Below are 23300 nucleotides of genomic sequence, written 5' to 3' on the forward strand. Positions count from 1 at the left end.
GGTGGTGTTCTGTTTTTGTAAGAATTAAGAGTTGAGAGTATTCTGGTGTGGGTCCCTCAGCGATGTCACCTGGTATTTGCTGGCATGTGCTAACTGAAGCTGGCAGCCAGAGAAAGGGCAGGTATGTGCACAAGATGAGTGTCTGCATTTATATGCGCAAATAAATGTGTAGCCTGTGGCAAAGTCAGTCCCTGGTGTTCAATAATAAACCAGATTCCAGAAGGTAGTGTGTGCATAGGACTCTGCTTCTTTCTCAGCAGACTACTCTTAATTTTTAGTGGTGCCCATCTCCATAATTCACCAGAGCATAAGTGTCCAGGCCTGGAATAAAGAGGGAGTAACCAAGCCCCATCCATGTGAGTGCCAGAGGCTGAGGCACTGTACAAGCCATACCCTGATGCGTTGTTGTTTGTGTTGCACCAGTAATGAGCATGTCCCAAGAGTGTCTTTAAAAGACTTCAGATTTACTCATTTCCTTCCCACATGCCTCAGACACTTCATCTTCAGTCCTGCATCCCGAGGCCATTTGAGGGATGTCATTTTAATGCAGTGTCAGGCCTTTCAGTGAAGTTCAGTTGCACTAAGTCCTGTGTGTTACCCTGTCACAGAGCCTGAAAACAGTGACATGCCGAAGACATTGAAAAAGGAGAATTCTGCTTAGATAGCAGGAGTGGGAAAAAAACAAGTGGAGCATTTTAAAGAGCTAATGTTAGAGAAGGCACCTTCTTCCTCTTCTGCCTTCATGGCTTTCAGCGGGAATAGTGAGCAAGGCTGCTCCATGCAGAGTCTGTCATTCACCTAGAGCTAAGAAACAGGCAAGTGGAGAAGGAGTTTCTGAAAGCCCCAAATGGCTCAGGAGATGACTCATGCTGGAGCAGATTGTTTCCGAAATTCCAGATGAAATCACTTTGCATATTCCCTGACTCAGGCAAGAGAGCGCTTACAAGTACAAGGCTCTGCCCAGTACCTTCAGCACAGACCAAGATAACACCTCTTGGCCACATTGCTGCTGACAGCAGGGAGATGCCAGTGAGCTGTGCTGAAAGTCTTGGCTGCTGCTTTTTACCCATTTGGTCTTTTTCAACAAGGCCAAAAGTAGCTTTTTCAGTGCTGGCAAGAAGATAATGGTTCTTTGGTTTTCCACCTGACTGCAAAACTTCTAATAAGAAAGGCTTTCATCCCTGTCTGGTGGGTGTCAAGAGGCTGTAGCCCCGTGTTTTTGGTACTTAGAGTGCTGATGCCAGTGCCTCTACCAAAGTACTCTTGGAAACCAATTTGGAACAGTGTTATGGGGAAGAAATTGGAGTTGCCAGCTTGCATATCATCTAGCTAATAACCTGCCACACAACTCAAACAGCACTGCCTACGTCCTTCAGCCACACACCCTGGAGAAAGTACCAGGGTAGTGAAATATGAGAAACCAAATTAGGAAAGGGGTGGATAGGAGGTGATAAATACATGAGCTAAGAAAATCTGGCCAGTGAACATGAGAGAGGAAGCTGAACGTGGGCTTGTGCATTTAATCCTGGAGAAAACAGTAGTCATCATCATCAGATTCAGCTACAAATGGTGAAGGTCACATTAGGGCATTGGCAAGTGTTTGGCTGCACCTGAAGGTGCTTTCCCAGTAGGCTTTTATGGAAGCTGTAGACTTTGCTGTATCTTAAAAGATGAATCTATGTCAAGCTGTTGGTATGAGTGCAAACTTTGTATTCACCTCCCTAAAACTTGTATATTCACCAGGGAATGGAGACCAACACCCTCCAACTGGTGTTCAAGATGCTTTGGGCTGTGCAGGTCTGTGGGACTGAACCCTTTTGTGTTCAGAACGGGTCGCATGCCCATGGACATCTGATCTAGAGCCAGTCTCAATGACAAACACAGGGAGAAGGTCCCTCAGTAGCTGTTACAGGTCCTCCAGAGGCTGTGCCTGTCCTGCTGCTACAGACTGTCTCTTTTTTTCCTTCCTAGATTGAGGAGGAGATGCTGGCATTGCAGAACGAGCGTACTGAGCGGATACGAAGCCTGCTGGAGCGTCAAGCTCGCGAGATCGAAGCCTTTGACTCAGAAAGCATGAGGCTAGGTTTTAGTAATATGGTTCTTTCTAATCTCTCCCCCGAGGCGTTCAGCCACAGCTACCCGGGAGCTTCTGGCTGGTCCCACAATCCTACTGGGGGTGCAGGACCTCACTGGGGTCATCCCATGGGTGGCCCACCACAAGCTTGGGGCCATCCAATGCAAGGTGGACCCCAGCCATGGGGTCACCCCTCGGGGCCCATGCAGGGGGTACCTCGAAGTAGTGCTATAGGGGTCCGCAACAGCCCCCAGGCTCTGAGGCGGACAGCTTCTGGGGGACGGACGGAGCAGGGCATGAGCAGGAGCACAAGTGTTACTTCACAAATATCCAATGGTTCACACATGTCTTATACATAACTTAAACAATAACTGAGGGTGGCAATTCCACTGGAGCTGTCTGCCAACAGAAACTGCCTACAGACACCAGCCCAGCAGCCTCCTCAGTGCGGTGCTGACGTGTGGAAGCTGGGTGCACATGGAATATTGTATTCATTTTGTAAAGCATTACGTTTTGTGTTTACTAACTGGGATGTCATAGTATTTGGCTGCAGGGTTTGGGGGGGTGGTTTTTGGTTTTTTTGTTTTGTTGTTGTTTTTTTTTTACTTTTTGGAGGGGTCTTGGGAGGGCATCTGAGAAATATATGCAATTAGTCAGAAGAGTTGGCTGGTGGTCGTCACACTGACAGGACAGAAGGGCCTCAGACTGCCCTCATCATGCCATCCATGTAGGAAGTCTGAGGGAGAATGGAGACCTCCTCCCATGTCCATAAATTTCGAACTGCCACCCTGCAAAAACCAGGCGAGCTGCCTTTAAACCAACATCCAGGGGAGGAACAGCTGGATCTTCTGTTCCATTTTTATTTGTCATTGAATTGGATAAATTTCTAGGGTATTGCCTCTGCCAAGAGGCATTTTTAAAGAATTGTAGATGAGGAAGAAGGGTGAGAAGAGAGGCCAAGAGACATCAGGGCTCATCAGGGCCCTTCTACCCAAGTGCCCGCTCGGTGTCATGAAAGAAGTGATGTTCTCTCAGAAGGCACTGGTCAGCTTCCCGAGAACTCTGTAGGTAAACCTGTCTGGAGGGAACAGGCTAGGAATGTTTGAAACTGTAAATCTGCTTTGGCACTCCCTGACTGTGCTGCTGGTAGCTCAGATGAGGTTGGGCAGAGGAGCGTAAGTAATGCACTTGTACAGCTAATACTGTGACATCTCATTTTAGCTAAGCATCAGAATAATTCTTGGAGCCCAGCATAGTCCTTTTTGCTCCATTCAGAAATGTTTAGACTTTCAGCCAATCAGTCTCAAATGCCAGAGGTATTCTGAAGGATGCCATAGTCACAAAATGCCATTGATCGGGTTTTTCATTATTACACTACATCCACCAATTTATTACCTTTTTGGCTTGTTGCAATTTCCTGTTTACATGTGGTGTGTAGCCAACTGTTGAAATGTTTAGTTGCCACGGCGTACCAGGAGGAGCTGAGCCAATGACTCTTTCCCAGCTGATGACTAACCCACATCACCACTGTAGATCTTGCTGCATGTGAGGCTCCTTTTTATTATTTTCATTGCTGCAATACTTCACAACTTTTACAGTCCCTTGAGATGCTGTGATATTTTGGCAGCGTATCACACCGTGTGAGAAGGCACTACTTCCAGAGGGCTTGTTGGAGCTGCTGTACTACTGAAAGGAAGCAAAGGAGGTTGTGAAATCCATACAGTGATAAGGGGTCAGGGAGTCTCATAACTGAATGACTTTGTGACATCGTGTCATCCCTTCGTGCTGGGAACCAGAGATGCCCCCATGCTCTCGTGCCAGTGCCAGGGCAGTCTGGGTCAGATAGGACTGTGGGAAGAGCAGGTAGATGAAATTTGGCTTGGGGCAAAGATTTCCGTCTTGGGGACTGACCAGCCAGGGTTCTCTGCAAATGTTTTTCCTTGCACACTAATCATCTTGAAGAAAACACTAGCTGCTAACTCTAGGATTTGCCTTTAATATGTTTATAGGGCTCAAAAGCGAGGTTTTCCGAATGTGTTTGTCCATGTGACATATTTATATAGTAAATACTCCGGTGTCTCGCTGCTGTTCAGTGCTCGACAGGGCGACGTTCTTTCGTTAGCTGAGTTACCATCCACTCCCAATCCTTAACTCTCTGCCAGCGTCCGGTGAATCCAGCTGGGATTTCTAGCATCTTGACGTAGCATATCACTCTAACTGAAGATGGAAACTCTACCAAGATGTTTGAGCAGCCCCTTGGTAAGGAACTCTGTAGTATTAACAGTCGATGGAAGCCTGGGATGAGGCAGGAGTTCCATGGAGGTACCCTCTGGTCACCCCCTAGGGCAAGTGGTGGCTGTGAATTGTCCTGTCCTTTCCTCTGCTATGTTTTTATGTGGAATTGGATGTTTTGGGGTCATTCTTTTGCATTGCAGTGTTGTTGAAATGCAGCAAAACTGATTTAGGAAAGGTACCTGTGTTTTCCTGGTGTTAGAAAGACAGACAGAACCGAAATGAAAGGCCAAAACTGTTTTGGGGTTCACTGTGTGAGTGTGGAGGGTGTGCCCAGAGCATGGTGCTAACACAGCATTTTGAGTTCAGCTCCTTTATCCCAAACAGCAGCAGCAACAGCGGGGACAGGCTATACCTGCAAGTTCAGTGGGTTCATTCTTGCTTCTGTTATGGTTTGAATTTGGTCAAAGTCTCTGGCTTAAATTGAGCTACTTAACAGAATTCTCTCAACCCGTCTCTTTGTGTAATGTCAAGCATGACTGAATGCTGAATCCAAATGATGGCTATCCCATATTGGCTTTTTTGTATTCAAAAAGAAATGTGTAGTAACCATTTTTACATGTATATCATGTGCAGACCTGGACTATTCCAACAAGTTAAGATTTTAATTAAAATAGTTTGCAAAAACTGATTCAGATCAACTGGTCTAAATGTGTGTGTCCCTGTGTGTACGTGGGGGAAGAAAAGCTGTCAAAAAAAAAAAACCTGATCTCAAGAGAAAACACCCCATTACGTAGCTGTAGCCAGAGGGACTCAGGGTCAGGCTGTGCCTTGAAGGTATTTGAGGAGGCCCTTGGTGTTGAGAATTTTAGTGTATCTTGGGCTTATTTCTGAGATACATGAACAACTGTGCACTAGAGAAATGCAAACACTCTGAATCAGTTTGCAAACTCTATTTTTAAAAGTAAGACCAATTACTCCATATTATACTTGTTGCAGTCATGCCCTAACTTTGGTTTTAAAATTACTGTAATCTGTAAATTGTGGAAGCTACTCCAGTACCTCAGCAAAGATGTTCTCTTGCATCTTTTATGTTTGTATTTAACACTGGGGAAACTCTTCTGTGTGGACTACTTTGCAAACTTTATTGCAGTATTTTCAAATCACCAGCTTGACCCCTGAAATCTCTTTCCTGTGGTTATTTTTCTCTCCCCTTTGCAAAGATCTAAGGTTCTGGTGTAGTTTAGCCCAGAGATGGAAAAAACAGAGCAGCCAGCATTTTTACCTCTTTTCTGATTCGAATTTTCTTTGATTTTATTTAAAATCAGTGAAAGGGACCACATTTTTCCTTGTTCTCCATGGTCCCAGGGAGCCAGCAGCCACCTCTCCCTTCCATGTTGAACGTTACCAGCTTTCTTCCTCGGATGCAGCACTGAAATGGAGGCCACAGCCCTGTTTCACCTGCATTCCCTCCAAGCCTGTGCGCTTCAAAGAGGTTGAAGAACTAAATGTGGTGTGATACCAAACTTTCCACAGAAAAATTCCCTGCAGCCATTCCTTGCCTGGCTTGGGGCCAGGCTGGCATCGCTCTGTGTCCCACCCAACCCTCCCACGCCGGAAGAACGTGCGTTGCACACTCGCTGTGACCTGCACGGGGGTGCAGCCTGGGCGATCCCGGGGTGATGCTGTGTTGTTTTAACCCCCCCAGGGCCCCTCGCATCCAGGCTCCCCACCCCTCGACCCTGCTTACGTGCCATTTCTTGAGAGGCAATAAATCCTATCGTACCACTGTCTACCATTACTCTGTTGAATACGCACATCTCTCTGGATATATATATGGTATCTCATTTGTATATATTTATATACTCTGTACGTACGTGTGTGTGGGTATAGGTGCACACACACCTCATGCTGTGCATTTCTGTCAGGGCACTTCAGTTCTGCTGTTCCTTAGCGCTCCTGTTCGTGAGCAAAAGCAACCCCTCAGCAGGGCTCTCAGGGCGAGGGCACCGACATGTGCAGAGGCCGTGCTGGGGCTAAGCACAGCCGAACACCCTCGCTGAGATACAGCCCTGCTAATTGCAGCTTGCTTTTTTCTGGGGCGCGGGAGGGTAGGTGGCTGCTGCGGGTGTGCTGTGAAGGAGAGGAGGGAGCTCCCAGAGGGTACCAGAAAGTCAGAAGGCAGCAGAGAAAAAAACAAGAGGGTTTAGCGATAGGCAAGCAGTGGAGGCACTGTACGGATCTGCTGGGGAGGCGGCGAGTGGGCCGGTGAAGTGCTCAGCAGGCTGAGCTCAGAGTCCCCAGCTGCGTCTCGCCATGAAAGATCACAAGCCCGGCACGGTCTTGGCACACTGCACCGGCACTGGCTTTTGGCATTCCTGAGTTCGAGCCGCCGCCAGCTCTGAACACCGTCTACCTTTGCCTGTGTCTGATACTTAGAGGTTGTTTGGTTATGGGGAGGGGCAAAAGAGAAGCTAAATTGGAAGATTTAAAATACATCTGTGTGTACAATATGTACACGCATATATAGACACACAGATGCTCTTGGTCCATTCTTTATTCTGCTTAGGCCTGCGTGCTTTGTCACTTGAGTCCAGCCAGCAGTGGATGGCCTTGTTCCTCTCCTGGGTGCTTGCTCTGCAGTTCTAGTAAATCTTGGCTCTGGTCTTTCTTATAGTAGAGGGGTGAGTGCCATGCTGGACACCACCAGCTCCTCAAGCTGTGAAGACCCTTCTGACCCTCTCCTTTGTCCTCTGCAGACCCCATCTTAGGGAGGCATCTGGCAGTTTGCAGGATAGATGGTTCTTGCAGGTGTCAGGCCACATATTTACCCCCAGGGATGCCCTGCCAGCTCAGCAACATGCCAACCCCGGGCTCTCTTTGTGCTACCAGAAAATTTGGAGCAATTTTCCCCTCTGTCCCTTCTGGAAGGTCTCCTGCGAGTTTTTTAGGAGAGGCTCGGGTTTGGTTGGGCCAACCTTACGCTTTTCCAAGAAGTAGTGTTGTCTTTAGCTGTGCTCCTGCCTGTGGGATGTTCCCACCCCTGTGCTGGCCGGCAGCGAGCCCAGAGCCACGTGCCAAGGATGGAGGAGCGCTGGATGCCCCGACAGGGATGCCGGTTGCTGTCCCTCTGCTGTGTTTGTTTCAGTTTGCACTTTTACGAGTCGATTGAGCTGGAGTCCGGAGTCTGTTGAGAAATACGTGCAAGGCGCCTTGGAGGGTTGTGGATCATTGTTTACAGCCAGAAAATAAAAAAATCTGATAGATCTAGTGGTTCTAGTAAACATCACCCCACCGGGGAGTGATGGTGGCAGATAACCTGGGTTCCTGTTGCACAACACAGTTCAGCCAGCTGAGCTGTGATGATGCTGTCTGCTGCATCCCTACCCCCTTCTTCGGGGGAAGGAGAGCCTTTTGTCAGCTAGAGAGGGACTTAGTAAATCAGATTTGCCGGCAAACAAGCACCTTAACCACCAAGCTGTGGGTCTTGATACTTGCACTTCACCTAAAGGCTCCCCGGGGGGAGGAAGGCAGTTTGGTACGTGACCATTGGCTCTGCACCTGCCTGGCATCCTCAAAACATCCTAAAGCCATGTCCTAGGGAAAACAGACCCCAACGTCAGCTCCTGCTCTCCTTGCTTTCTCTGAGTAGACACACTGAGTCCAGGAACCAGTAACCAGGAGGGCTGAGCGTTGCCCCCACGGATGTGAACAAACCCAGGGGGATCTTCCCCCCACCTCGCCCCTCCGGCCCCTGCCCCGCTCCCCACCCTTGAGTACGGGTACCTCAGAACATGCACAGTTTGAATTTTCACTGACAATTAGTTTAATTATTGTCAGTGAAAAGAATTGTAATTATCTGTAAATATGTAGTTAACAAATTGACCTAGTTTCTGTATTTTTTAAGTTTTTGTACTAAAATTTATAGATACAGTATGTGCCAGCTAGCAGAAAGCTACTGTAATTGCCAGTCGTAGTTCAGCATGCACCTAATCCCCGAGACTTGTCCAGTGATGCTGTAAGGAATTTGTGCTTAAATATTTCGAGCTGGGGAGGCCAACAGCCAGGGCTTTCGGCTTCCAGCCTTCGGCCGGGTTTTCCGTGTTGGCTGTGTGGAATCTCCTTCCCTTGGGCGTCGTGTGCCGTACGGAGGGCAGTGCGAGGGACAGAGCGGTGGCTTGGAGCTTGCTCTGGAGCTGAACTCAATAGGAACCGAGTTCAGGTTCTTTGCTGCAGTTTAATACCGGCTTGTTGACTATATTTTTCAATCTCTCTAGAAATGATCTGTTTTCCCCTTCCAACTGCTTTTGTCTTTAAACCGAGTTCATCTAAGTCTACTGGAGGAAAAAAACAAAACAAAAAAAGACTTTAATTTGAGATCGTTGCCTGCTTTTAGTGCCAGTATCACACATTTCTATGGCAACTCTGAGCTCAGCAGAGTGCAGAAATCAGTGCAGGGTTGTTGATGAGCTGAAGTCAGTGGCCGCTGCCTCTGCACAGCTCTGTCAGAGCCCATCTGTGGTCGGTGGCAGCCACCAAGGGCAAGTTCGGGGGTGCAGCGCGGTGGCTTGTGGGGGTCCCGATGTCCCTGCCCTGCTGCAGTTGGCTTGCACTGCAAGAGCTGCTGCTGAGTGAGGGGTGGGCTCCTAGGAATGGTCAGGACCTGTGCTCTGTGTCAGGTAGCAGAGGCAAACCTGTGAGTTGAGAAAAGCTATGCTGAACATCCCAGGAAGCTGCGAGCAGAGGAGTTTGAGCGCCAGTGAGGCCGTGCTCTCTGGGTCTGGTTGTCCTGGAGGTTGTAGGGGACAGGAGCTTGTAAGGATTCAAGGATCAGAGAAGGAGAGGCAGACGTGCACGTACGGGTTTGGCTTCTGGCAAGCAAACCACCCGCTTCCTTTCTTCAGCTTTTCTTCCCTCCTAACCCCCCACAGCTCTTCCCCCTGCTTGCTTGGAACAGGATCATTTTTTTTTACCTGCCTAGAAACAGCTAAAAGATGGGGGGGCAGCCCTGATTGTAAATAATTAACGTTACAAAGTGAAGTGTGTATAACATAAAAAGTCTACAGCCCTTTGGTGACTTGTAAATGCTTGAGAAGGTTGTGGTAAAGATGTGGAGGGGCCAAGGACCTGCCCGGCCCCACAGCCATTGCTGCCCCACCGCCACCGCGGGGCCGGCAGGATGGGATGGGGGGACCACCCTGTGCCCCTCGGCCATGGGACCCCCCCTCGGTGTAGTGGATGGGAGGGTAGCGTAACGTGTGTAATACGGATAGGAGAAGCTGTGTGAGGTGTGTATAGTGTATATTTTTTAAAAATAGCTTGCTTGTATTGTGAAGATTTTAAAGACAAACTTGAGAATTCTAGCCTAACTATTAACACAAGTTTAACATCAGTTACCCCACTGGGTTCAGAGCCTCTTGAATGTATATTCCTTTTTGTAACCTAAATGACCTATTCTTCTACCAGTCAGCCAGACATCCTATTTATATTTTTAATTTTATATATTACTTTCCATTTGTTTTCATTATTTCCAGCATGTTTCTGGGTTTGGGTTTTTTGTTTGTTTGGGGGGGAGTTGTTTCTTTTTGCACAAGCATTGTGTGAAGTCAATGAAATGTTAACTCTAACCTGGTATTTTCCGACCTGTTCCCCCCTCCCTTTCCTCTCCTCCACCCCTGTTGTGTTTTTTTTTTTTTCCTTTCTTCCGCCAACAGTTTGGGATTTTTCTGGGCTAGGATGCAGCGGGTGGGAGGAGGGGATGGCTCTTTTCCATTTGCAGCTTTTGTGCAAATGCCAGGTCTTTTTGCCAGTCAACTAAAAAAAAAAAAAAGCTTCACTTGCTGATTGCTTTAAAAAGAAAAAAAAAATAAAATAAAAACCACAAAAATGTAACCTTATCAGTGCATTGTAGACCCCGGCAGGAGGAGGGGAAGTGCACACCTGTAGCCACACACCTCTGGCTTTGGCTGCAAAACAAAAGCAAACCTTTCCTGGCAAGGAGGTGACCACAGGGCAGCTCCTGCCCGACCCCACGGAGGGTTTGCCGGGCTCGGAGCCGTGCCGGGGAGCGCCGTGCCTTGGGCTTGCTCTTCCCCCCTCGGCACCCGCCTGTCCATGTGCACAAACCCAAGAGCTGCCTGCTGATGACAGCAAAGCTGTTGCTGCTTTTCCTCTCCTCCTCCTCTCCCTCTCCCCTCCCTAAGGAGGTCCAGCTCCCCGACAAGAGCTCGCCCAGCGCCCGGCCCCAGCGCCGTGGCCGTCTGCTCTGGGGCATCATCCAGGTATGGCCAAGGCCATGCCGGGGGAAGGCGCCCGGCCCCGCCGTGCTGTGCCACAGAGCATTAGTTAGAAAAAACACACACATATCTGCTGTTTTACTATGAACACTGGTCTGAGGTTTCCATGCCCAGCACCACGGTGATGGGCCACGAAGGATTTAACCAGGGGAATTAAAACTTCCTGCTTCCGTGTCTGGTAGCACCAGCTGGTATGAGTGAATCTACAGGTGTGCGTTTTCCTTCTTGTAGAAAATGCCACGAGCACTAACTGGTAAGGCTTAATGTACAGTATATTGTCAGTATTCTGGTATTCTTCTGGTTCAACATACATTATAGCTCATATATAACCTGTATTAATTGTATAGATTGTGCATTTAAAGCTGTTACCAAGTTGTCAGAAAATAAGAGAAGAGAAAAAAAAAATAAGGTCATATGTAATATTTTGTTTGTAAGTATCCTTTGTATCATAGCAAAGGAAATGTTAAAAAAAAAAAATCAACTGTAATAAAGTAATTTTAGTACACGGAGTGTCTGCCTGCCTTTCTGAGCCCCCCGGGAAGGGGGACTACCGCGTGTAGGACCTCTGCCAGGTGAACACGGGGGGCTCGACGGCGGGGCCCCCCCACCTGCGGAGCCGCGGCTGCCCCTTCCTGCGCTCCTCCGTCCGGAGGAACTCGGCCATGGCCCTGAAATACTCCAGCACGGCCTCGTGGCCCCAGCAGCGCCCCGGTGCCCGGCGGGGGAAGCCGCAGTGCCCCCCGCGCGGGGTCAGCAGCAGGAAGAAGTAGGGGCTGCTGCGGAAGAGCTCCATGGGCAGGCTGCGGGCCGGCGGGCCGCGCACGGGGTCGTCGGCGCTGCACAGGCACAGCACCGGCACGGCCGCCTCGTCCGCGTCGCGCAGGGGCTCGTTGCGTTCCCAGTAGACCTCCCAGCTCGTGGGGCGGCTCCGGGTCCGGCAGAAGAGGGATTCCTCCAGCTCCCGCAGCGAGCGGCTGCCCAGCAGCCTGTCCATGTCCACCGCTTCGGCCAGGGACCCCGCGTACCTGCGGGGACGGGGTGGCCGCAGTGGGCTGGGGGCTGAGGGGATGCCGTGGGGGACTGCGGGGATGTTGCCGTGGGCTGGGGGGACACGGGAATGCCGCAGGGGCTGGCTGACACTGCTGAGGGCCCCAGGGATGCACCCGGGGGCTGGGAGCTGCGGGGGTGCTGCCATGGGCTGTGTGCCAGCCGCGGCCCTGCACATAGGAACTGGGGGTGATCTCAAGCACGCCCCACCACCCCCTACCCCAGAGGTGGTTTGGGGTTCCCATTCCGGCACCTTGCCGAGGATGCTGGAGGGTCCCCACAGCGCAGCCCGGGTGCCATGGCAACGGGAGACAGCCAGCACTCTGCTCCGTTGCCGTGACAGCAGCATTTGCAATGGGTATTGGGAAATGGGGAGGGGGGGCAGACACCCTACTGCCCACCCCCCAATCCTCCATCCCCGCAGTAAACACTGTGCCTTCTTCACCCATCTGAGCCTTGCTACAGCTTGACTTGCCACCTGTTTGCCCCAACATTTCAGGGTTTACCTGCATTTTTTTTGGCTCCCATTTGCCCATCAGCAGGGCCCCGTTGCCCCCACAAAGGTCTCAGCACCGCCCAGGGAGATGCCACTTGCTCAAGGCCTTGGCCCAGGGTGGTGTGTCTCCCGTCCTTGGGCTGCTCCAGCCTGGCTGTGTTGGGCAACAGGGGACCTAGATGCCTTAGGAAGGGAGGGCAGCAGTCACAGCCCCCTATCCAGCTGTGGGTTGACATCACGGTCCCTCCCAAAGCCCTGCAGGGCCAATAAGGCGGTGTCAGTTGCTGGGGAGAAGCGACAGTGCAGGGAGAGTGGCCAGCCCCACTCACCCCCTCGGGGTCCAGCACCACACAGGGGCTTCACCACCCCCCACAGCGGTGACAGATTTCCCAGCCCAGGGACGCTGAGATGCTGCCTCAGCCTCAGAAGGGCTGGGAACACACGTGGTGGCCCGGTTGGCCCCATGGCAGCTGGTTCCAGGCTGGTGTTCATTAACCAGCACGTTTTGCTGCCCTCAGCACCTCTGCCCCGGCGCTGGGGCTCTGGGTGCTGAACTGCACGCACACCCCCAAAGATAAATGAGGGGTTCCCGGGATACCCCCCTCCACCTTCCCAAGCCCAAGGGACCTCACTGACCTGCTTAATCCCTGCTTGAGGTGGAGGAGCAGCGGCCACTCGTAGAGCCAGGGCATCGCAGCCTCAAACCAGTCCCGGCCACGGAAGATGGGGGAGAGGCAGGCGGCGGCAGCCAGGCGGCTGGAGGAGCCACTCTCCCCCAGGTAGGCGAGCAGCAGCCCCGAGCCTGAGCCCTCGCTGACAGCCAGCAGCGAGGCAGTGGGGTGCCGGCACCGCAGGTAGGTCACGGCCTCCCGCAGGTCCCCGGGGTCTCCAAAGGGCTGGAGCCGGGGGGTGGTGAGGGGGCAGCCGTTGTGGCCCCGGCGGTTGAAGATGACGGGGATGAAGCCCCGCTCCAGCGCCCGCAGCCCCAGTTGCAACAGCCCCCCCGTCACCTTCCCAGCAGCGTTGGGGATTAGTAGCAGCACCGGGCTGGAGACCCCCCCACTGCCACCCACAGCCCCCCAGGGTCCCACCAGCCAGTCCAGGGCCACCAGCCCAGCATCAGAGAGCTGCAGGAGCTCCCTGGCCACCACTGGCTCCGGCTCAGGCGGCTGCAGGAGCTGCTGCAGCATCTGGAGCTGAGGCCAGCGTGGCCACGGCCACCGTCCCCCCCGCAGCGCCGCCGACCGCCCCAAGCTCCGCACCAGGTGCTGGGCCAGAGCAGAGGGCTTGCACAGCAGCCGGCAGCGCCCTGAGCCCTCCTCGGCCATGAAGGGGATCCCCTCCTCTTCCTCCTCCTCCTTCTCTGCCAAGTCTCCAGGCACCTCCAGCCTCCCTTCCCAAAGGCACCAAGCCAGGAGGCCCAGTACCACGAGCACTGTGGCTGCGGCCACCAAACCCTCTGGGGACAGCATGGAGGCAGCAGAGCCCCGGCCGGCAGCCCCGGTGCTCTGCGGGTTCGCAGAGCGATGGCAGGGCCGTGCTGAGAAAGCCCAGCCCCGGGGCTGGGCAAACAGCAGGGCTGTGCTGGGGATGGCGTGAGCAGCCGCCAGCGGGGCCAAGGGGACTGGGTGAAACGGGAGAGACACGTGGCCAAGTCTGCCTGGCGCCGGGGAGGGGTGAACCCACGGTCCAGGGGGACGGGACCCTCCATGGGCATGGGAGCGGGGCAGGGGGCCCGTGCAATGCTCACAACTTTATTGATACAAATTTACAAGGACACATCTTACAGTGGGGAGCGCAGCCCCGGTGAGGGGCAGGACACCCGGGGAGGGGTTCAGGACGCCCGGGAAGGGGGGGCCCACGGGCGTCCCAGTCCAGTGTAATGCCGTGGGTGGCCCCGGGGGTACCGGCCACCCAGAGAGGGGCTTTGTGGGGGGTGGGGGTACAAGGCCACCGCCGCCATGGACAGCTACACAGGCTATGTACTGTACAGGATAAGTTAGGCGCGTGCCACGGGGCGGGCAGGGGGCTGTACAGGGGGACACAGGCACCTACCCCGCAGGCCGAGCACCAGCTCCTTTGACAGCGCAGGGGGCATGGTCAGCTCGCCCCGTGCCCCAGCTCCCCAAAAAGGCCACTTGCAGCCACGCTCGCCCCAGGTGGTGGCTGCTGCCAGAGGGAAGGGAGAGAGAGAGAGCGTGGGGGCCGGGGGACACGCGGGGGAGAGGCGCAGGCTGGCGCTCACTGCTTCTTCTCACGAGTGGTGATGGTGACCAGCTGCTTGGCGGCCTTGGCGATGTCGTAGGCACACTGGATGACCTGCTGGGTCAGGAGCTGGTAGTCCACGGTGGCGCCTGGCTCGGGGGGCACAGTCTTGCGGCACTCGCTCTGCAGCCGGTAGGCGCTGGCGTTGAGCAGCCGCAGGGAGCTCCGCACCGTCTCCAGAGCCGGCTTCTGCATCAGGGCACAGGACCAGCATCAGAACCCATGCCCAGGAAGCTGACAGTGTCTGGGTGGGGACCATCCTCAACCCAGGGACACACCACCCCTCTTACCTTAGGGAATAGCGATGCCATCTCTGTCACAGCTGAGTGGATCTTCTCTGAGCAGGGCACGAAACTGGGGGCAAGGAGAAAGGGTAAGCAGTGAGCATTGCAGGAGACCATGACTCCCGACCATAGAGGGTGCCAGGGATGGCCCTGTGTGACCACAGCCCCTTGGTTTGGGGGTCCAGAGGGACCCCAAGGCTGTGCACCAGTCTCACCTGTCATGTTTGGACTCCTGCGCCGCCCGCAGCAGCTCCTGGATGTTCTTGGTGACCTGCTCAGTTTTGAGGATGACGTCCTCTGTGCTGGGCAGTCCAGGGTCCAGTTCCCCGTCCAGCGGGTCCAGCTCATGGGGGAAGTCCTCATCCTTGCTCAGCTCCACAAACCGCTTGCCCTCCATGCTGCAGGGACCAACCAACCCCCTGGGGTCAGTGTCAACTGCATTTCCATGTGTCCCCACGTTCCCTGGCGCAGTCCCCAGCCCCAGCACTGACCTGATCAGGACCTCACCCCCCTGCGTGTTGTCGTAGTCGCTGTCGGTGCCGCTGCCATGCCGGTCTAGCTTGCTCTGCAGGGCAGAAGAACAGTGTCAAGCCCTGCCCAGCCCAAACCCACGCAGGGCCAGGGGTCTCCCCACCCCAAGAGTTACCCCCCTCCCCAGTACATCACCATGTGCCGGGCACCATCCGGTTGGCAGGAGAGCAGCGGGGAGGATGGGGGAAAGGGCACTGAGGAGCCAGATGGACCTTTCCGGATCTGGAGGGGGAACAGAGGGGAAGCCGGTGCTGAACATGGTGCAGAAGGGTTTGGAGCCGACCTCGGTGATGTGCAGGGGAGGACGAGCACAGGGGACACCGCCACCCTGCATGCAGGAACATCCCACAGCCGCCGTCCCTTGGGGAGGTCCCCGGCCTGACCCAGCAGGGTTCAGGGCGGTGGGGGGACAGGACATCCCAAAGGTCACATCCTGGGCAGGCGACAGCCACCACATCCCATGCAGGAGCCGCCCCCGCTGCGGCCCCCTTACCCGGTACACGCTGGCCGGGATGTGCATGGAGTACAGAGCCTCGTCCTCCACCTCCTGGTGACACATGAAAGGTTACGGCCCCGCGGGGACAGGACCCAGCACCCTGCAGGGCTGGGGAGGTGACTGCACCCCAACCCCACCCGCCTGCCTGCCCCAGCACACTCACACCAGGGCCGAAGGGCAGCCGTGTCACCAGCTCCTCCACCGGCTGCCCGAAGGGCTTCAGCACCGAGCCCGGCTCGTACATGGAGAAGGCCTGGCGGTCCCGGCGGTGTGTGGGGGCCGTGCCAGGGGGGTGCCCGTGCTCTGGCCGCTCGCTGGGGGCCGGGGTTGGGTGTGCGGGACCACTCTGCTGCCGGATCTGCGTGTTCTCTGCCTGCAGCTTGTGGATCTGCAGCCAGGAGGAGTGGGGGGAGGCTTCAGCAAGGAGTGGAATACAATGAAGGGGGGGTCCTGCCGGCCCCAGACCCACCTCACGCTGCAGCCGGCGCAGCTCATCGCTCAGGCTGTTGTTCACCTTCATCAGCTGCTGCACCTTGGCTTCAGAGGCAGCCAGAGCCTTCTTCACCTCCAGGTATTCCTGCAGCGTGATGGGGCCGTCCGACAGGTCGGAGGAGTCCATGCTCTGTGGGGAAAGGGGCTCAGCATCGGGATCCCACAGCCGGGGCAGAGGTCCAGGTGGGGTCCAGGGCTCACCCTGGCACGGTTGTTGCGGGAGGCGTTGCGCAGCAGCTCCTGGTCCGTGTCCTCGTCGGACGCGACGCTGTCGTAGTCGTGCTGGTCGTCCAGGTCACTCTGGCTCCGCAGCGAGTAGTCGAGGGCGTCTGGGGGAAGGCAAGGGGGTGCTGAGCACAGGGTAGGGAGGGATGCTCAGCTCCCCCTTGTTGCCCTCTGTCCCTCACCTGTGGGGCTCAACAGACTCTTCCCTTGCTGCCGGCGCTTGGCTTCCCCAAGGATGTCAATGAGCAAGGTGGCAAACTCCCTGGCATTGAACCTGGCCAGCTTCTGCCGGCCCTGGGGGTAGGAGGCAGGGAAAAGGGGGTAAGCAGAGATCTGGGTGCACGGGGGGGGTCACAGGGCCTTGTGGGGGGGAACCATGAGGCCTGAGGGGAAGGGTTCACCTGGTTTCGTGTGGCCGAGTACTCAGGGTTGACAGGGAGGAAGGGGACGGCACTGCGCTCTGTCACCAGCGTGCTGTGGTTCTGCGTCGTCAGCCAGACTGCAGGAAGGCACCTGGTGTCAGACTCCGGGGGGCTACAGGGGCTGGACCCCCCTGGACGAGCAGGCTGCGGGGCCTGAGCTGGCAGGACGCAGGCGCAGGCGCGGGGCCAGCCTGCTGGGGCTGGGAGCGTAGCCCAGCTGGGCTGACAGGAATTGCCTCCCTCAGCCACCCCGCAGAGCTGGGGTCCCCCCCGCACCCCCCAGCAGGGACCCCTTGCTCCTCACTCCTTGGGGCACCAGCTCGCCACCCCGAGCCAGTGGGGAGAGGGTTTGTCATTTCTGTTGGCACCCACCTCGCCATGGAAACGGGATGGCCCCCCCCGCCATCCCCCAGACCAAGGGCACCCCTCCAGGCTGAGTTCCCATCCTGGGGGTCCCAGCACCCACCTCCGGCAGCACCCCAGCCCCAGCACCCAGCGGCGGCCCCTCGCGCTGAGCAAACCTCCCCGGCCAGAGGAATGAAGAAGGAGGGGCCTGCGGTCCCGGCGGACGCATCCAGGGAGGGGGGAGCGAAGGGCTCAGCCACGGCCCCGCCGGCTGCTCCTCCCCGCGCCAGTGACGCCCGCCCCAGCCCTGGGGGGCTGCACCCCCCACCCGCCGCTCACCCGCGTCGTTCTCCCGACGGTCCACTTCGTCGTAGACGTCCATGGCCAGCTCCTCAAAGAGGCGGTTGCTGAGCTGCAGCAGGACAGGGGACGGTGTCAGGCAGGATGGGGGGAGCAGGCGGGACCCCCAGCCCTGCCCCAGCCCCCACTCACCGCCTGCAGCTTCTTCTTGGCTGCCTTGGCCAGCTCAGAGAGGTCCAGGCTGGGGGGTGCAGGGAGGGGGGGAGAGACGAAGTGGGGGTTATTCCTGTCCCATTCCCACCAAAACAGTCCCCAGCTGTACCCCACCAGGACAGGGACCCCCCCTCAGGCACTGGGGGCTTCACCAAGCAGGGCTGGCGGGCAGGCACAGGGGGACAAGGTGGCAGAAGGCGAGCGGGACCCCCCCTCCCCAAGTGCCCCCCAGGTGCTGGGCTGGGCCGAGCGGCCGGGGCTGCAGGGGGGGCCCATGCCAGTGGCATGGGGGGCCCCCGGAGCCAAGAGCCGAGCGGACAATACCTCTGTGCCATGCACTTTGGGCGCACCCTGCGCTCCGGAGAAGGCAGCGGAGGGAAGAACAGGATAAAGGCGGACGTTAAACGCGTGGGCACGCTGACCCCCCCCACCCCACCAGGGATGCTCCAGTGACAGGGGTCCCCCCCTCAGCCCAGCGGGGACGCCGGGGGGGACATGGGACAGGGTGGCAGGGCCGCGGGCACCAGACACTCACCTGTCAGCCATCTGCGGGATGATGTAGTGCCCATTCTTGTGGTCTGTGCAAAGAGAGGGGTGTTGAGCGGGGCCTCGTGCCCCCCTTGCCCCCAGGGTAACCTCCCCACTCCAGGACTCGCACACTCACCTGGCTTCCTGCCGCAGAGGTAGAAGGCCAGCCGGTCGGTCAGCTCGTACTGGCACTCCACCAGCCGCTCTGCCAGCTCGTGCTGGGCTGCCTGCCTGTGGGAGGGCGGGCAGGGGTAACGCCCACCCTAGGTGGGGGTGCAGGCAGGGGTGACCCCCCTTCCCCGCCCTCACCTGGCGTAGTCAATGGGGGTCCGGCCGTTCACGTCGGGTGCCCCGGGGTCGGCGCCGTAGACCACCAGCAGCTCTGCCTGCAGGATCTGCCCGGCCTTGGCGGCCACATGCAGTGGTGTGGTGCCCTTCTCCTGCGGGCATGGGCAGCCTCAGACCCACAGCCTGCCTGTGGGACAGGGCTCTGGGGACCTCTAAGCCCTGCACCACCCCTAGAGCCTCCAAGCCCCACCAGCGCTCACCGGGTGGAAGAAGTTGGCCTGGGCACCCAGCGAGAGCAGGCGCAGGCAGGTCTCCAGGTTGCCCGTCCGCACGCTCGAGTGCAATTGCTGTGGAGGAGAGAGCTGGTAATGGGGCAATCTATCCCCCTGGCCAAGGGGGGGGTCCCTGAGCCCCCACCCCACCTTGCTGAGGTCCTTGGCAGTGACACCGTCGTCATCCCGGCAGGGCAGCTTGTGGACAAAGGCCAGCATCTGGTACTTGGCACGGATGAACTCCGACTTGGTGGGGCTGAGGGGGGCAGCAGGTTTTAAGGTGAGGAGTGGGGTCCCAGACAGTGCTGACCCCCTCCCCACAGTACAGGGGGCACTCACTGCACTTTGTCCTGGGGGTTTGCCTTCCGGCGCCCACTCTGCACCTGCGCCGGATCCAGCAGCGAGTGCTCCCAGATGGAGTTGGCCCCATTGCTCGCCAAGGTGTGCACCATCTGCGGGGGACAGGCAGGGCCCAGTGGGCACGGGGGGTCCCACTGTGCATCTCCTCACATTCCTGTGTCCCCAGAACCCACCTGGAGAAGGGTGGCGGGCCAGGGGCTGTGGCGCAGGTGCTTGACGATGGAGATGTGGCGGCCCAGGCTGCGGTGCACGCTGCAGCACTCGTCACAGATGAGCACCCCGCGGTTGATCGACGCCCAGCCAGGGTCTGAGGGTGGCATGGGGTGTCAGCGGGTGTCCCCTCCCCAAGCAGTCCCCTCCCCATCCATCCATCCCGCAGGGGGGATGCGTTGCCACAGCAACCATTTCCCCGCAGATGGAGAGGGGCTCAGCCCATCACCAGGGGAAACCCACAGGTTTCCCATAGCAACCACAAGCCAAAAGGGGGGCAGGGTTTGGCCCCCCACCATCAGGAGGGTGGCCAGTGGCAGGGACGATGCCAGCATACCCTGAGCAGGGGCCCTCTGGCTCACTGCGATGCCACGCACCCCTGAGCCCCTGGCTGGGTGTTTGGGGGTCCTGGATGGGGGCAGTGTGCCTCCCCAGTAGGTGGGCACCCCCAGTTTGTGGGTTCCCACATAGGGTGGTCACCAAATCTGCAACCTCGGCGCCCCAGTGCAGATCAGCCCCCCAGGGCACCCTGGCTCTGGGGCAGGTGCCATGGCCCCCCACACTGCAATGCCACCCCAGCCCCGCCGCTGGCCCCGGCCGGACTGGAGCCCTTTGTGTCCCCGCCGGGAACAAAGGACCGTTTGAGCAGCCGCGCTGGCCCCGCGCTGGCACCAACCCCGGCACTCGCGGGGGCACTGCTCCCAGCCAGGCGGCAGCTCCTCACACCCGCACTCCAAAAATGGTCCTGGGGACTGCGGGGTCTTACCCCATGGGGTGGTTGTGGAGCTGTAGCTGTCCACAGCAGCATGAGGGCAGGATCTGGGGACCCCCGCGTTGGGTCACAGCACTCCCCTCCCGTGAAACGCAGCCAGGCACGGGGTGATGATGCCGAACCGCTCCCGGGTGTCCCCTCTGCGCCACGGGGCACCACGGGGGAGCTCTGAAACCCACTGCCCAGCCCCACCACCCCTTGTTTCTGTAGGTCCTACACAAACACCATGCTACCCCATAGGAGGGAGATGCCCCAAGCCCGGGAGGTACAGGGCCTGGGGGGGGTGGCAGCAGTGGTCGGTGCGATGGCCCTGAGGGGTGACAGCGGCCCCACGACCCCCCAGAGGAAGGCAGGCAGGCAGGCGGCCAAGCCTCCTCCACTTCCTTCCTCCCTGCGGAGTCCTGGACCCCTCCCCACACACCCCCCAGAGCCCTGAGGACACCGTTTTAGGGGGGCACGGCACCCTGCCATGCTGCAGTGCCCTGGGGCTGGGGTGGGGTGGCCGGGGGAGGGGAGTGGTGGCCCCCCCAGCCTGGCAGCCCCGCGCACACAGATGGCAGCGCCTTGGCAGCCGGTGCGGCGGCATCTGTGCCTTCACACCCGCTGCCCACGGGCACCGCCGGGAACAGGACGCTCTGTGCGGGGGGAGCCGGCCCGCGGCCCCCCATCCGGGAGGGTCCAGAGCACCCCTGGGGCAACAGCCCCTCCCGCTCTGGGGTGGGATGTGGTGGGATGTGGGTGAGCATTGCAGCAGCTGGGGGAGCGCTGGCATGGGGACACCCCAAACCCTGGGGAGATCCTAGAGTTGAAGGGAGCTCCTGGCACCTCCACCCCTGCACTGCAATGTGGACTGACACTGGGACCCCCAGCACTCAGCCCCGCAGTGATGATGGTAGGGCTGGGGCCAGGCAGCATCCCTGCATGGGGCCAAGGGAGCTTGGGCACAGGGATCAGGGCACCCCACGGGCACCCCACCATGCAGGGCAGGGCAGCACATCCCTGGCAGTGACAGCGGGTGCTCCCGGTGTGGTAGGAAACGGCCTCTGGACTTTATAACTCATTTCCTCCCATGGCTGCCAGGCGATAAGAGATTGGAAGAAACTGGTTTCCATTTCCCCTCGGCCGTGGCAGGGAGCCCCGGCACCGCCCCGGGAACCCCTGGCCCCCCGCTTGCCCGCCGGCACGGGGGACGCCCGGAGGCAGGGCAGCCTCGTGCCCACGCGTGCCGACAGCTCTCCTGGCAGGATCCGGCCATTGGCACGTGGCCGGAATAATTTCGGCACAGCCTTGGCCCGCGGGCAGCTTTCCGGGGCCGGCTCAGAGACCCGTTCATTCATTGCCGTGGGGGCCACCTGCACTGGCCACGGGCAGGTTTGGGGTCCAGCCCTACCGCGGGCAGGGTTTGCGGGGGGGCCAACCCCGCCGTGACGCCCACGGGCGCGTGCCCAGCGTGGGGGCTGCGGGCACCGGCACCGCCGGGGAATGGGAATGGTCTTGCCCAGGCTCGGCTCTGGCTTGCAGCGCGGCGGCCGCCCGGCTCATCCAGCCAGCACCGCCAAGTCCGGATCCAGCTGGGGTGGGTGCTGGCTGCGGGGTGCTCGGGGGAGTAGGAGAGTTTCCCCCTCTCATCCTGCCGTTTTCAGGGTCATCGGTGCCTCTAGCACCGACCGGCGCGTCTCCAGCCTGTGCCAGCAGCCCCCGCGCTGGGGTGTGAGCGCTGTGGGTGGTGCAGGGGGGCGGTGGGTGAACGCGGGGTGCACTGGAGCGGCACGGAGGAGGGCATTGGGGGGCATCGGGGTCATGTTTGGGGCGTACTAGGAGATTCCAAAGGAGTAAAGGGGGTGCACCAAGGGGGTCACGGGCTTCGGCAGGGCGTTGCACTGGGGGCACATCAGAGGGTTCCTGGGGGGCAGAGCAGGGGCTCCATGGGGGTCCCTTAGATGTGCAGCGCGGGGTGCAGGGGGGAATCACCGGGGAGGGTCCTGGGGGCACCCAGGGGGGCACAAAGGGCCCTCGATGTGGGGTGCAGAAGGCGAGGCAAAAGGGTTCATGGGGAGCAGACCGGGGGAAAGCACCTCGGGGCGCAGAGGGGGCTGACCGGGGTGCGGGGACGCACCGGGGGGTGCCTTGGGGCGCAGAGGGGGCTCACGAGGGTGAGGGGAATGCACCGGGGGGGGCGCAGGGCAGGCTCCGGGGGGGCGCAGCAGGAGGTGCGGGGGGCTGGCGGGGCCGTGGCGGGGCCGGTGCGGGGGGGCCCTTACCTGGGGCGCTGCAGTCGGCGCACACCTCTGCCCGCGGCGCCTTCCGGGACATCCTCAGCGGCGAGGCGGGCCCGGGCCCGGGCCTCTGCGCCAGCGTGGGGCGGCGGCGGCGCCCCCGGGCCCGCCGGGGGAGCGGCGGCGGGGAGGGGGGGGCCGGGCGGCGGGGCGGGGCGGGGACGGCGGGGCCCGGGGCGGCGGGGCCGGGGGCTGCCGGCTGCTCCCAGCGCCCGGCGGCTCCGCAGGAAGCGGCGCAGGCCCGGCCCCGGCGGAGGAGGGGCCGCACCGCCCCCGCCCCGCCACCGGCAGCGCCGCCGCGGCCGCCCCGCACCGGCACCGGCACCGCCCCGCACCCGGATCCGCACCCGAACCCGCACCGGCGCCGCCCCGCAGCCAGACCCGCACCCGAACCTCCACTCGCAGTCGCGCCCGGAGCCCGCACCCGAATCCACACGGTCACCGGCACCGCTCCGCACCGGCACCGCCCCCGCCCCGCACCCGCACCTGCGTACGCCCCCAGGACAGCCCGCTCCCGGGCACACTACACCTGCTGCTGGGCATCACCCTGGTCCTGTTTCTGGTCCCGGGCGTCCATTAGTCCTGACGCCAATCCCCGTCCTCAGTGCCTTCCCGCTCCCCTTTTCAGTCCAGGGCACTGCCCTGGTCCTCCTCCCAGCCCTGGTCCTGTTCATCCCGGATGGATGGTTCTGGTCCTGGTCCTAGTCCTAGTCCGGGTCCTGTGCACTCCAGTCTCAGCCCTGCCCCCCCCCCCCCCCCTTCACTTGCTTCAGTCCTGCTCTGGGCACTCGTCCTAGATCCAGCACAGCCCTGGGCACTTCCAGCCCATTCCCAAAACCACCTCTGGCACTGTGCACCCAATCCTGTGCACCCTCC

At 58.7% G+C, this 23300-nt stretch overlaps 3 protein-coding genes across 7 annotated transcripts in view; 1 reads left to right on the top strand and 2 right to left on the bottom strand.

Moving 5' to 3' along the window:
* Positions 1 to 11107, top strand: part of TAOK1 (TAO kinase 1) — a 70332-nt gene extending 59225 nt beyond the window's left edge. For both annotated transcript variants that reach the window (XM_027744466.2, XM_027744486.2), the window contains one exon: positions 1972 to 11107. In XM_027744466.2, the coding sequence (XP_027600267.1) occupies positions 1972 to 2433 (462 nt within the window). In that variant the 3' untranslated portion in view covers positions 2434 to 11107. The remainder of the gene's footprint in view (positions 1 to 1971) is intronic.
* ABHD15 (abhydrolase domain containing 15) lies at positions 11008 to 13643 on the bottom strand. The gene is made up of 2 exons (XM_027744608.2): positions 12782 to 13643; positions 11008 to 11627 (listed from the first exon to the last, which is right to left on the bottom strand). Exons 1-2 carry the CDS (start codon positions 13615 to 13617, stop codon positions 11150 to 11152), a joined length of 1314 nt encoding a protein of 437 aa, XP_027600409.1. The 5' UTR covers positions 13618 to 13643; the 3' UTR covers positions 11008 to 11149.
* Positions 13644 to 13878: 235 nt separating this feature from the next.
* GIT1 (GIT ArfGAP 1) lies at positions 13879 to 22525 on the bottom strand. Of its 4 annotated transcripts, XM_027744493.2 has the most exons (22): positions 22410 to 22524; positions 19340 to 19473; positions 19146 to 19258; positions 18957 to 19062; positions 18795 to 18881; positions 18556 to 18686; positions 18383 to 18477; positions 18254 to 18296; positions 18043 to 18069; positions 17698 to 17746; positions 17545 to 17617; positions 16840 to 16937; positions 16621 to 16732; positions 16415 to 16542; positions 16191 to 16343; positions 15885 to 16109; positions 15719 to 15772; positions 15361 to 15447; positions 15186 to 15259; positions 14910 to 15092; positions 14701 to 14764; positions 13879 to 14599 (listed from the first exon to the last, which is right to left on the bottom strand). In XM_027744493.2, exons 1-22 carry the CDS (start codon positions 22459 to 22461, stop codon positions 14387 to 14389), a joined length of 2301 nt encoding a protein of 766 aa, XP_027600294.1. In that variant the 5' UTR covers positions 22462 to 22524; the 3' UTR covers positions 13879 to 14386. The 4 variants fall into 4 exon arrangements, with proteins under 4 accessions (XP_027600294.1, XP_027600303.1, XP_027600314.1 ...); XM_027744502.2 differs by lacking the exon at positions 18043 to 18069 and having other exon boundaries at positions 22410 to 22525; XM_027744513.2 differs by lacking the exon at positions 15719 to 15772.
* Between the last annotated feature and the right edge of the window lie 775 nt (positions 22526 to 23300).

Source organism: Pipra filicauda, unplaced genomic scaffold (genome assembly GCF_003945595.2).
Source record: "Pipra filicauda isolate LSUMZ 115617 unplaced genomic scaffold, ASM394559v2 scaffold211_size2331000_pilon, whole genome shotgun sequence".
Lineage (NCBI taxonomy): Eukaryota > Metazoa > Chordata > Aves > Passeriformes > Pipridae > Pipra > Pipra filicauda.

Excerpts from the sequence above, each read along its gene's own strand:
- ABHD15 (XM_027744608.2), bottom strand. The coding sequence starts at position 13,617 with ATGCTGTCCCCAGAGGGTTTGGTGGCCGCAGCCACAGTGCTCGTGGTA. Across the intron at positions 11,628-12,781 it reads CTCAAGCAGGGATTAAGCAG|GTACGCGGGGTCCCTGGCCG; the intron begins GTCAGTGAGGTC and ends CCGTCCCCGCAG.
- GIT1 (XM_027744493.2), bottom strand. The coding sequence starts at position 22,461 with ATGTCCCGGAAGGCGCCGCGGGCAGAGGTGTGCGCCGACTGCAGCGCC. Across the intron at positions 16,110-16,190 it reads TGCGCCGGCTGCAGCGTGAG|ATCCACAAGCTGCAGGCAGA; the intron begins GTGGGTCTGGGG and ends TCCTGGCTGCAG. Across the intron at positions 15,260-15,360 it reads CGGATGGTGCCCGGCACATG|AGCAAGCTAGACCGGCATGG; the intron begins GTGATGTACTGG and ends TCTGCCCTGCAG.